Source organism: Ochotona curzoniae, unplaced genomic scaffold, assembly GCF_017591425.1.
Source record: "Ochotona curzoniae isolate NIBS_2020 unplaced genomic scaffold, NIBS_Ocur_1.0 contig_3190, whole genome shotgun sequence".
Lineage (NCBI taxonomy): Eukaryota > Metazoa > Chordata > Mammalia > Lagomorpha > Ochotonidae > Ochotona > Ochotona curzoniae.
Genome location: NW_024465751.1, coordinates 13,576,208 through 13,589,424, shown reverse-complemented (window position 1 = coordinate 13,589,424; position 13,217 = coordinate 13,576,208). Strand labels below are relative to the sequence as shown.

At 40.0% G+C, this 13,217-nt stretch overlaps 1 protein-coding gene across 1 annotated transcript in view; it reads right to left on the bottom strand.

Moving 5' to 3' along the window:
* Positions 1 to 9,956: 9,956 nt before the first annotated feature.
* SAMD12 (sterile alpha motif domain containing 12) overlaps positions 9,957 to 13,217 on the bottom strand; it is a 446,863-nt gene continuing 443,602 nt past the window's right edge. The window contains exon 6 of the mRNA XM_040979381.1: positions 9,957 to 10,041. Within this exon, the coding sequence (XP_040835315.1) occupies positions 10,019 to 10,041 (23 nt within the window). The 3' untranslated portion in view covers positions 9,957 to 10,018. The remainder of the gene's footprint in view (positions 10,042 to 13,217) is intronic.

Here is a 13,217-nt window from a genome sequence, read left to right as displayed (position 1 = left end):
ATAAGAGTACATGAAATACAATGGTTAATGTTGATTGGTTTGCTTCCTTGGAATAACATCTTCTCCCACTGAAGAACACTTTACTATCTCATTGCAGGAGATAATGAACTCACCGCATGCAATGCAAACATTCAATGAATGCTGCCTACTATTATCCTGTCCATCAGAGAAATAACACCTGCTCAAAAATTCGACTTTTATAAATTATATAGTTCGATAGAAAATGTAGAAAACATAGAAAATGAGAAGATAAAAAATGACCTGGTTTCATTAAGTGATAACATTGTTAACATGTCCAAATATGCACTTTCAAAATTGTTAGTTTATATTTATGCATTTAAAATGAAAGTATGCATCAAATGATACTATTTTATAATTGAAATTCTTTCTCTGCCAAACAGAGCATTTTGTATATTATTCCATTTTCATACAAATAGTTCTACAGTATCTTTCTTTTAATAATCTAGTTATTTGAAAGGCAGTGTGACAGAAAGAGGAAGTAACAGAGAGAGATAGAGTTGTTCTTCCATCCACTGGTCCCCAAATAACTGCAGTGGTCAAGGTTAGTCCAGTCCAAAGTCAAAGCTAGATTCTCCAACTGGCGGCAGGTGGCAGGAGCCCAAGTTCTTGTGCTATCATCTGTGGCCTCCTGGGCACATTAACAAGAAGGTGGATCAGAAGTGATGACAGGACTTGATCACAGGCACTGTAAAGAAGTATGTGGCTGTCTCATGCAGTGTTTTACCTCACTGAGCCACAATGCCTACTTCTCCTGCAGGATTTTTTTTTGTGTGTGTGTGTGTCCATAGAGTTGATTCACACTTTACCAATTTGTGTGTTGGACATCTATTAACAAAAATATTTCTACATACAAAGGAAATCTGTGCCTTAGAACTTGGTAGTATCTAAAAGGCATTTTTGGGGGGGGCGGGGTTTGGTTTTGTTTTTCCATTGAAAGCTGTGCATTTATAGCAGCTGAGAAGCAACTGAGTAGCAGAGTCCTAGAGAGTTCCATCTCTTCAGGGTCTTTCCTCCCTTATTTTTCCTTCTTCCTCCCTGCTGAACTTGTATAGTACTCATCTCAGCTTTTAGAACATTCAGAAGCTGCATTCCTACAATCACAGCATCGTAACCCTGCACACACAGGAAACCTGCGCACACGGTGCCATTCACGGGCAGTATCTAGAACAAGTGTTTCTAGACTACTGGATGGACCCCCTGGGCCCCAAGTTAGAAATGCTAGTTGCCACATTCAGCAGCTTTTAAGTACTATTTCCTGGAATCATCTGAATTCTCCAGGGCAGTTCCATACATCTTGTTCCATTCTAATCATTGAAGCTAAATGAGGTTTTTAATCCCAGGAGCCTCCATCGTGTAAATTTACTTACATAGATTTTCATTACCTGGAAGTGTGGTGTATGCTTGGGTGATTTCAGAATGTGGCCCTCTATCAGGTAAACAAATATTTATTGTGTGTTCTGGGGATAAGAGAGGATACTTACAGTGTGCAGTCCCATAGTATATTATCTCACTGAAAGCATATAATACATCTGAATAATTTCCATATTGACAAAACTGGCATTTTCATTACCTATTTATTACATTATCTGCTTTTTATGCTTTTATTTCTCTTTTAAAGTTTCTTATGAGTATTGAAATATGATCATGTAAGCCAAGCACACAGCGCAGTAGAGAAGGTATTCAGTGAATGGTATTTCCCTTTTCTTTTCTGCTTTTGTACAAGAATATGGTTTATAAAGCACTTTGATGTCCTTCATTCATTTGATCTTCTTGACCCTGAGAAAGGTATATGTGAAAGTATTTATATTTAGCTATGTTGGTCCTGCTTCCTTTTATAGATTAGGCATTCTTTCAGAATAGAACAACCTCTTTAAATTTCTTTTTACCAAATAACAACATGTCAGGGTTCAATAAATGATACATAGTGATAATGAGAATGTTTTTTTCTATTGCTATCTACCGGTTTTTTTTTTTAAGGTGGTGGTTGCTTTTTGCTCACAGAGGTTTAGCTGCTAATAGAGTAAGACAAAGTATCCTTTCTAATGTGAATTTATGGAATGACTGTCTGCCCATAAAAAATTATTCTCTAGCTTGGAGCAATTAAAGTGGTCTCTCTCTCTTCTCCAAATTAATGTAATTAATACTACAGTCTTCGTTGTTTATCATGTCTTGATAATATCACAAGGGAATGAAAATATTGGCTCTCTTATCCCCTAAATAGCTGAGATGAAACTGTTGGAGCTCTAATGTTACAACAGCTGTTTTTCATGTCCTGGAATATAATTGGTTGGTACTGAGGTTGCTAAATTGTAAGAAATTGACTTTGGTTTTATGCTTGCCTACTCTTGGTAGCGGGAAAGATGGAAAATGTTAGCTCTCTCTTGTAATGAAAAGGTAAAACTTCTCCCGGTGAAACACAGCTTCTCGGCCTCCTCTGTCCCATTTTCGTCAGCAGCTTGCTGTCTCTGCATTTGCTGGGTAGCACGCCTGGGGAAGCACGGCCATGCTAGCTTCCCTCCTAATTAGCTTTCAGTCCAACGCAGCTGGCTGAAGCACATCAGGGCCTTCCCAGGAGGGGCTTTCTCTCGAAGTCACTGTAAAGTGGTCTGATCTCCAATGACAGATTCAACAGGGGATTTGAGACCCTAATTATCCCATATGATCTGTGGGAACAGGATTCTTTAGTATGAATATCTTTTTTGCTGAGGAAGACTGTTGTCAAAGCTTTAGCCCCAGGTCCATTAGCATCCTCTAGACCGTTAGATGTGCAGATTCTTCGGCCCACTGCAGTAGACCTATCAAACTGGAAACACCATAGGAAGAGAGTCAAGCAATCCCTGTTTTCATGAGCTTGCTAGCTGATTGTGATGCAGTTAGACTTAGAGGACCACAAATTTCATGTCCCATGATTTCCCAACTTGTGGTAAGGTGATACTCATCAGTCTACTGCTGACTTGCTTGGTCTTCATCAGCCTGCCAATGGACAAAGCACACAGCAAAGCACACACTCATCTGACAATCAACTTTCTCAGAGCAAGCTCACTCCCCATTCACATGGATTTTCTGGTCATTCACTTATGGGAGTGAAGGGCAGTGCCTCCAAGTCTTTGCTGCTTTTATGAATCTTACTGAAATATGGGGAAAGATACAGCTTTGGCCTTAGCAGAGCCAGAGCGGAGCTTAAGAGTCTGCTTTTCCAACAAAGCCAGGGGTACTGAGGCACATCATCCAGCGTTCACCAAATTTTAAGAGATTTGGCAGTTGCTTGGTATAAAATGAAAGACCTTAACAAAGCAAGAGTGGGCAGTTAGGCCTTGGAGAGAGGGCTTGGACAGGTCTCTTTCCGCTGTGGAGGTGTTCTCTCTCCTCTCTGCTTCCCAGTTCTTTGGGCTTCAGACTCTTCAAAAACAACACCCTCATCTTCTCTTTCTTTCCCACTCTGTCTTTTAACCCAAAGCCTTAGTTGCCTTCCACATTGATGTCTACATCAGTTCTCAGAAAACCAAAAGCCAAATCAAAATTTTGGAGGGGTTTGCTAGAAGCGTTGCAAGGTAGAATTTAGGAAAACCCAACAGCTTTTCCATGGAAAGAAGTTTGCTGTAGTTCCTAGTCACTGCTAAACTCAAATGTTCTCTATCCAGTGGGTTATATAGCACTCCCACCCTTTGGCCTTGACTGTTTAGAAGCGAAAATAATGAAGTGTGTTTTTTTGTTTGTTTGGTTTTTGTTTTTTTTTTTCAGTAGCTTGCAAACTGCAAGTTTTTGTTAACCTTAGAAAATTATTTTGAAGTTTTCCTTTGCAGAAAACGAATAATACACACAGTAAAGCAATGGTAGAAGGAGGTTGGAGGAGGTGTGGAACATAAGACAAAATGGCTATCAGTCAGCAAGGAACAAAACGTAGGGCTTTCCGTTTGCACAAATTCCTAGGCAGTTCTTTTCTGCCTCCCCATCTTTCCTCATTTCTTTGGCCATACAAATTCACATTCCACCAGAATTGACATTCCCATATCCAGATAGTGCCTCAAATTGTCCTATAGTCATCGAGTTACGTGAATGGAGGTGGAGTGTCAGCTGTTTTCCTTCTAAACTATTTTCTTTTTTGTTTTTTTAAGATTTATTTACTTTTATTGGAAAGTCAGATTTACAGAAAGAAAGGGAGACAGAAAAATCTTTCATCTGTCCTTCCCCAAATGGCTGCAATAGTGGGAGTGGAGCCCATCTGAAGCCAGGAGCCAGGAGCTTCTTCCAGCTTTCCCTCATGGGTGCAGGATCCTACAGCTTTGGGATTCCACCTTTACTGAGTGACTTTAAGCAGGCAGTGGAATCAATGATTGAGTGAAGCTATATGTAGAAGCACTGCTTTAGGCAGGGAATATGTGCAGAAAACACAAGCCTTTAGGTGTTTGCTACAATCTGAATATTTACACAAATTCATAGGTTGAACTTCTTAACCTTGAAGTGATTCAGTGATTAGGTCCAAATCTTTCAGAATAGGATAAATGTCATTATCAAAGAGGTCCGAAAGTGACTCCTTGTGGTTTCCATTATGTGAAGACACTTCTAGAAGGTGCAATCTATAAACAAAACAAGCAAGCCCTCACCTCCGTCTCTTGGATTCTTGATGTTGGATGGCTCAGTCTCTAGAACATTGAGAAATAAATTTCTGTTGTTTATCAGATATTGAATTTATGGTATTTTTTTAATAGCATCTGCAAAGAGATGAAGACAGTGTTTGTAGCAGGAAAGTTCGAATTGGGAAAGCAGGGGCATTAAATATTCTTTGGCAGCTGCTACCCAGGAAGCTATGTTCACAGTCACAGTTGCACTGCAATGTCAACTCTGATTCCCATATCATATTTATTGGGAATGATCAGTCTACACTAACTTAGGAAGAATGGCCCCTCTCTCTTTTGCACATCAACTCCATTGGTGGACCAGGTGTTGTCTCCAGTTTAGCAGCAAGGAAGACTTGCATACGTCATTTTTAACCCCCTAAGCTTTGTGATATAAAGAAAGTAGAGACAGAGGTGGTGAAAGTAGATGCTAAAAATGCCCAGTACAAAGACTCTGAGAATGCTAGTCTTTGTTGCAGGACCAATGTCTTTGGCCGAAGTCAGTAGAGATTGGTGTCAATATTTTGGCAACATTAGAAAATATGTTTTTCCCCATTAAACTGAAAGGAAACCGGATGATGGAGGGAATGCATTTTCGTAAGAAACTGGCAAAGAAGAAAACATAACCGCATATTTTTTTTCCCCATTTATCCAGTGAAAACTAACCATAGCTTCCAGTTTATCTGGGTAATAGTAAAGACAATGGTTTGTTCACATCATGAAGCTGGAGCTGCTTTTTTTCTCCTGCTTACCCGCCAAAAGCCAGAGGCCCATTTTCCACGAACTCTCATTCAGACTCCATCAGCTGGGACCTGCTCCTTCCCGCTCAGTCCCCTGGGGTGACAAGCACATTCTCCAGAAGCCCTGGAGTTAGGGTTGCTTACAGATACAGTGCCAATCCAAACAAGTCCAGCTGGAAAGTTCTGAACTTTCTCCCCTTTGCTCTCCTCCCAGATGAAACTGCGGCGGCTTTGGGGCCTCATGATCAGCTCACAAAGCTGAAGCAAAAGAAGCCAGATCTCATCTCCCCAGGGAGAAGCACACAGCTGAGAGGGTAGTTCCAAACTTATTCTCTCAAAAAAAATATTGACACTCTCGGAGATGGACAATGGAAGGCAAACTACAAATAATGGTTGAAGTGGATAAGCAGAGTGTAAAAACTAAAATGAAGCTAAAACATTCTTGCTCTTCTATCTCCATGTCTGTTTCATAAGTCTGGGAATTTGCCTATCTTATCTATTGTGGTTTTTTTCTTTCTTCTGCATCTAGGACAGTATCTGGGATATAAATGGACTGAATCTTCTTGAGATGGAGGGCAGTATGTCAAAGAAAAGTTGGCACTCAACAACATTTTTTCTTCTGTATTTTCTAGCCACTTTTGCAGCTAGATTAGGCTATAGGCTGTGAGCAGGAATGGCACGGTCACTTCCTGGCAGGGTAGAAACTCTTAGCATACTCCATCTTTTCTTTCCTTGCGGCTTCCATGAAAAGCATGTCTTGAGTGACAATATAGAAGAGTTCTGGATATCTGAGTCACCGAGAACCTGCCACGGCCCTGAAGTTTATGCATCACATTTTACATGAGTAAGAGCCAAAGTTCTGTTGAGCTAAACCCCGGATTTTAGGATATATCTGTTATTGCAATGTTTCTTTAGCCTATCTCAACTAGTGAACATTAATTCAAGACATTTTTGGGTACTCTAGATTGCTTGTCACAGAGAAAATAACATCTAGAAAGTAGCCAAAGAATGAAAGCTGTAGAAAGAAATTCTAAGGGATTATGCAATTTGCCAAGGGACTTGGTCAATACTTTAGTGATTCAGCTTTTCTGAAATTCCAGATTTCACTAGCTCTTTGTATCTACTCAGTAATTTGAGAGTGTCATATGTCTAGAGAGAACTCAAAAATGAAAATAGCATTTTCCATCACATTTGCATAATAATTCCTTACAAATTTATGCATTCTTTACACTTCCAAAGGCTGTTAAATGGTATGATCTCATTATAATCTTCTCAATAATCTCATGAGGATAACAGGCAAAGTATGACTGCTCACATTTTACAATCATTGGAAACAAAGCATAGGGGAGGACCAGTCCCTCCAAAATGATAGAACCAAGCTCTATTGTTTTGAAGCCAACAAGCGTACAGCAAGCTTCCTGCTAATAGTCTCAGATTTTTCTTTCTATGTTGAAAGCATTTAAAGAGAGAACCAGGGATGCAGGTTCAGGGGACAGGAACAAAACTGCCCAAAGTATACTGGTGAATAGCTTTAAATAGAGAAGAAGTGTATTAGCTTTGATACAGGGAGTAATAGAAACTCCATGGATTTTTAGACAGAGTGTATTTGCACTTAATTTTTCTTTCTATGTCACTGCCAGTAGCATTAGTTCAGATACAAGCAAGGAAGAGAGGCCAGCTTTGGATATTCAACTCTAGAAAACCAAGCATAGAGAGAACAACAAAGGGGACAGTGAAGAAGGGCCAAGCCAAGGTTCTGACACAGCCTTGGCCATCTCTTTGTGGAACACAGTCTCCGAAGCATGTTTCTCAATAGTGTATACCCTGGAGCCCCAGTCCATTATGACAATAAATGATACTTTCTTGGGCTCAGCAACTAATAATCACACACATTTTTACATTCTAGCCAGATTCTCCCTACACTGTATATCCTGAGGTTTAAAGGGAGCCTGATACTTGATTAGGAAACTTTTTCCATGTCAGTCTCAGTCATGCATCTCTCCCAGGACCTTGAACTTCTTGATTTTACTGGTAAAATTAACAAATGTTAGACTCAGACTCTGACTACTCAACAACATAAAAGCCACAAACTGAAATGATAGTAACCTTTTAAGAATCAATTTCAGCGTTAATTTTGCATCCAAAATGCTTTTATCTCTGAAAAGAGTCCATTTCTATAATTTGCTTATATTTATTCTAGAAGTTCCCTATTCATAAAGGCCATTCATAAAGGCCATTCATATATCATACATTCCTTACATCTGCAGTGCCAGACAGAGGATTGGACTACTTGATTAATATGTATTTGTGTATGTCACAGAGCATATGGGAGTTGGGGATGGGTGTGCAAAGAGAGAAGAATTAGGAAAAGGAGGTGCGTTTAGTCTTGGTGTGCCTATGCAAAAACTGACACTTCTTAGAATAATGAATAATAATAATAATGAACAAATCAAAGGCACTAGCTAGGACCTGCTTATTGCCAAACCCGTTAAGGAGGTATGATGGTGAACCACTTCCAATGGAATAGCACATAGCTTATCCAATCTGTTTAGCTTACTGATGAAAATGACATTATGAAATTTATCACACTGAAAATCAGGAACCTTGAAAGACTGACATTGCGTTCTGTCTTCTGGGGATCCAATTAGGAGCTGTGAGCATCTGGGTAGCTGATTTTTTGGGAATGAGCTAGGCCATGCAAAACCAATAGACACACAAGATCCTCTTCCTGTTAGGTAGCATGCTTTGTAGACCACCTCATTTACAAACTGTTCTGTAGGACCCCAAATCAGTTTACAGAAATGCTTTCACAGAGATTTAAAAATCAATTAAATGTAGTTATGAATACCTTTAAATCCAGAAGGGAATTTTGTGTCAGACAGAGCTAAAACCTTTATTTCATGCATGTGAAAACTGCAAATAGAAACCACAGGGAACACCTGAAGTCACACAATCGATTAGTATCTGCAACTGAGCTAAAATGTAGAACCCAAGATACCTGTGCACATCCCATCAACCTATCATGGTGTCAAATGCAGAACACATGCAGGCAGATGTGCTCTGTCAGCCTTCTTGGTCTGTGATTATAAATATCCAGGCTTATTGAGGTCAGGGGTGTTCTTCCACGAGTGCAGAATATAGATCCTAAAGAATCTGCTCTATGGGGGAAAGTTAAAATTAAACCATCCTGGGCAAAGCCAAAATGAAGCTGTGTCAATCAAGGAAGAAAAAAAATATATAAAGTGCCTGCCTGGTGGGGTATCAGCCTAATTCTCCACCTGCAAGAGCTGGAATCCCATATGGGGTACTAGTTTGTGTCCTGGATGTTCAACATGTGATCTAGCTCTCTGCGTGTGGGCTGGGAAAGCAGTGGAGGATGGCCCACAGCCTGGGACCCTGCACCTACGTGGGAGACCCACAAGAAGCTCCTGGCTTCTGGCTTTGTATTTGCTCATCTATAGTAATTGAGATCATTTGGGAAGTTAGCTGGTGTGTCTCTCTTCTTTTTGCCTCTCTTTGTAAAACTCTGTTTTTCAAATAAAAATAAATAAATCTTTAAAAACGAGCTTAGCAAAGAGACAATATCTGTAGTATTATAGGAAACAGATGAAAGGAAAGCATGGGTAAAGACCAAGCTCAATGATGTCTTTTCCTAGATCCCTCAAGCTAGGTTGGAGCATCCCACTTATTAAGCCACATTTGTTAGCTTATTGTAGTGACTCCACACAAACTTGTAAGCATAATACAGTAGAAGTGTGTTTTCTCACAAAGTAGATGCAGACATCGAAAATCAAAGTATTCACAGGGATTTGCCCCATTCAAAGTCTCCAGGGAGAGAGGAAAGGAAAGAAGAAAAAGGGAGAAACGTAGGAGGCAGGGAGAGAGATGCAGAGAAGAGAAGAAAAAGATAAAGAGAGGAGAGAATAGAGAAGAGAAAAGAATAAGGAAGGGAATAGAAGGGATAGGAAGGAAAGGGAAGGGATGGATACTATCTCCAAGACACCTTACAAATTCATCTAAGCTTGATTAAGTTAAAAGTGACGGGGGTGGGGGGAGTGAGAAAGCAAGAGAAAAGCCAAAACAAACAAAATAAAAGATGGTCTTGAAGTTGAGTTATTAAGCATTGGCACTTATGTCCGATAGAACAGTCTTGTTAGACGTTGGGGTTCAGACTAGGGTGGATGGGATTGAATACAGAGACGTGCAGGGCGCTTGTGTTTTCAGAGTTCTCAGTGCAGTGCAGAGTTAGCCAGTCACACACCTCATCGAGAGTAATAGTACCTACTGCGTAGTGGCAGTAATAGAACCCAGGTCAAATGACTAGGCCCAGAATTTGACAGGCTTGTTAATGCTTCTGGAATCACTTCTGTTAAAGGCAGTCTTCAGATGAGATTTCTAGGCATAAGTAGTAATATTCAAAATTTGCTATTTGATAGTAAATGACAGTTTTAGCTATCATAATTTTAAGGATAAATACTTATTATGACTCATGCTCAGCTATCTTGGTGCATAGGATTATTCTAAGGATTAAATTATATATCTGGCATAAATCCAAACACTGGCAAAAAAAAACCCCCACTTGAAAGTAAATGCGCAATTACTTTCTGTAGTGCATTTTATAAATGAACCTGAGACTTTAAATCAGAAGGTTCTTGAATGTTGACCTTATTCAATGTGGAACACAGCCTTCACCATACATTCCTTCATTGCATCATTGCATAGTAATGGACTGAAATCCTGTGGAGTGTTGTTCTGGGAGCTGGAGCTACAATCTGGATAAGAACTTGCCTGTCATCTTCCCCAAAGGTCACAGTATGAGCTATTCAGGGTCTCTGGAAAGCAGAATCAGCCACAAACCTGTGGTCCAAGAGGTTGACCGGAGAGGAAACCAGTGAATGAGCACGCGGAAGGAAGCAGGTTCTGGCAGAGTAATTCCTCCCATGAGGATGAGAAGCAAGATGAGGCAGAGAGAGTCAGACACAACAGCTATTATGCAGATCCAATCATTTCAGCCAACCCAAAGATTTGCTACCACCAGGGTCCCGTGTTGGCCCTGGCTCTCAGTCATTGGCTGGGCTGCATGAAAAGATCGTGGCCTCAGCTCAAAAGCTGAAGCAGATCTTGAAGGCATTAACAGCTGGAGGCTGTCAGCTAACTGCACTAACTTGCAGCTAAATAGCAAGTTCTTGCTTGAAAGGGAGATCAAAGTGACGCAACCCCATGGCTGCCACATAGTGTGATCAGGAAGAAGGCTAATAAACAGGCAGTTTAAATCCAGTAAGGGTAATGACAGGGTGCCAGAGGAACTTAAAGATGGGACACCACACTTCAACTAAAGAAAAGGAAAATTTCCAGGAAAATGTAGTGCTTAAGAAGTTGCCTGGATTGCTAGTGGGAGCTAAGCAAATGCAGCAGCTGGGGTAGGTGGAGACTATTTGAGGCGGGGGAACAGGATGAGAGAAAGCCTGGCACATGTAGCGGAATGGAACCAGTTCCATTATCATCACTGTACCACATTGTAGGGAGGTAGTAGAGGTGAAGCTGCATAGGGCCTGGTACACACCACAAGGAATGCAGCTAACACGACTACATGCAAAGTGGCGTGTGATTTGAATGCACAATACGGAGGAATTTTTTCCTCTTAGGCTTTGTGGAGACTCCTGAAGACGGCTTATTCCAATTCTGTGTTTAGATATTAGCTGTCCTCTCCAAAGTTCAATTGTGCTACCTGTGAGCAAGGACTTGTTATGACTAATCAACCTTTTGTCCACCATCGTGGTCAACATTTCCATCGGCCAATAGGAGAGAAATTCCAGTGCTGATAGGCTGTGGTTGAGAGGCTGGAAAGCCTGGAGCCATGGGATTCTCATGGATACCAGACTAACCCAGCAGAGCAAGGATCTGACCAATCATGTTGGGTTGTTCCCATAATGAAAAGGAAGCTGAGAGAGTCAAGAACATTTTTGGCTGACTTCTGGTTTAGAGATCAGTGTTCTAGAGATGAACCCTGGGGTTTCTCTCCTGAGGAAAGAAAAGAATAAATTTAAAGTGTTATGGTAATCGCTGATATCAATAATGATTGGTAACATCTAATTGGTATTGCTGTTACTGTGTTACTTGCTACATACTTAAAAAAAAAAAGGTTTATTTTCTTTCTTTCAAAGGCAGAGTTATAGAGGGAGGGAGAAATTGAAAGAGATTGTTCCTGTTACTGCACTCTAAATAGCCACAAAGGCCATAGTGTGGCAATGACAAAGCTAGCCAGAATCTTCTTTTAGGTCTCCTAATTGGGTGCAGGGACCCAAGGTCCTGGGCTATCCTCCGCTGCTTTCCCAGGCACATTTAGCAGGGAGCTGGATTAAAAGTAGAGCATCCAGGACTCAAACTAGGACTCATACAGGACGCCAACACAACAGACTGTTGAACTTGGTACACTATAGCACTAATCCTTGCATATTTGATTTTATGTAATATTCAGAATTACCATATTGTTCCAAATAAACAAGGACTGGTAACTATGGCAGTTTTGCTAGGATAAAGTGAGATCACACAGTATGCACAAGGAAGTTAAATAAAGCATTATTTTTAAAAATGGTAAACACGATCTAAAAGGAAAATTACTAGAATATTAAATAATCATAAAAGTGTTTTCAAATTATCTCTAATGACTCATAATTATGGGATGGTTTTTAATTAAAAAAGTAGAATGCAAGATTAAATGTAGGACAGAATCTTTTCAAATTGAACTATAATCTATATACTGTAAAATTTGCTAATTTTGAGTATGCAATACAATGGCTTTTTAAAATAGCTCTTCTAAGTTTTTTTTTTTTTTTTTCATTTCAAAAAGAAAGAAAGAGATCCCGCAGTCTTTTCAACACTGGTTCCCTGGCTACTCGCAAAAGCTAGAAAGAAACCAGGAGCCTGGAAGTCTGCCTGAGTTTCCCACAGGGGACTCAACTGTGTGACCATCGTGAGCGGCCCTCTCGGCTGTTAGCAGCAACGGGTAGACTTGACTTCAGTCACTCTGATGTGGCATGTTCACATCCTAAGCAGTTGCTTAACCTGCTGTGTCACGGCAGCCAGTACAAGTCAACGACTTTAAAAAAGATTTCAGAATTACAGAATATAAATATCACCACCATCTAATTTGGAAGTGTTTGTATCACATCCGTCCAGCACATCCCACCCAGAAACATCTCTCATGCCTGTGTGTATCAACTTCCATTCCTGCCCTTAGTCATGGACAACCCTAACACTCTTTCTCTACTCCACGATTACTTGTAAATGCTACATGTGAGTATCCTCTATGATGATTTGCATGTGTCTTGTTTCAGTTAGCATGATATTTTTGAGCTCTATCCTTGTTATAGCATGTTTAATGCTTTGTTATTTTTAATTATCCAATAGTCATCTGTTTTATGGTTGCATTACATTTAACTTTTTTTTGGATTGATGGACATTTATATTTCTTTCTACTTTACTGTGAACAGTGCTGTTTTTAACATATTCATGCGAGGTTGTGTGTGGACATATATTCTCATAGTCCACTATGGAGAAACCACTTTTGAATTTTCATTATATTTGTTTCTTAAGAATGCCATAGGATAATGCAATGTCGTTATCTCACCTATAGCGTGAAAATCTTAGTCCAATGTACGTCCATTTAGCCTTTCTCTGAGCTTATAGTATTGTTAGAATTCTCTGTCTACTTGTATTATAAATATCACAGTTCATTATTTCTGTTCTTCTAAGTAGTTGATTCTTGCGGCCAGTGCTGTGACTCATTGAGTTAATCTACTGTTTGTAATGCTGGCATCCCATACTGAAATGCCAGCTT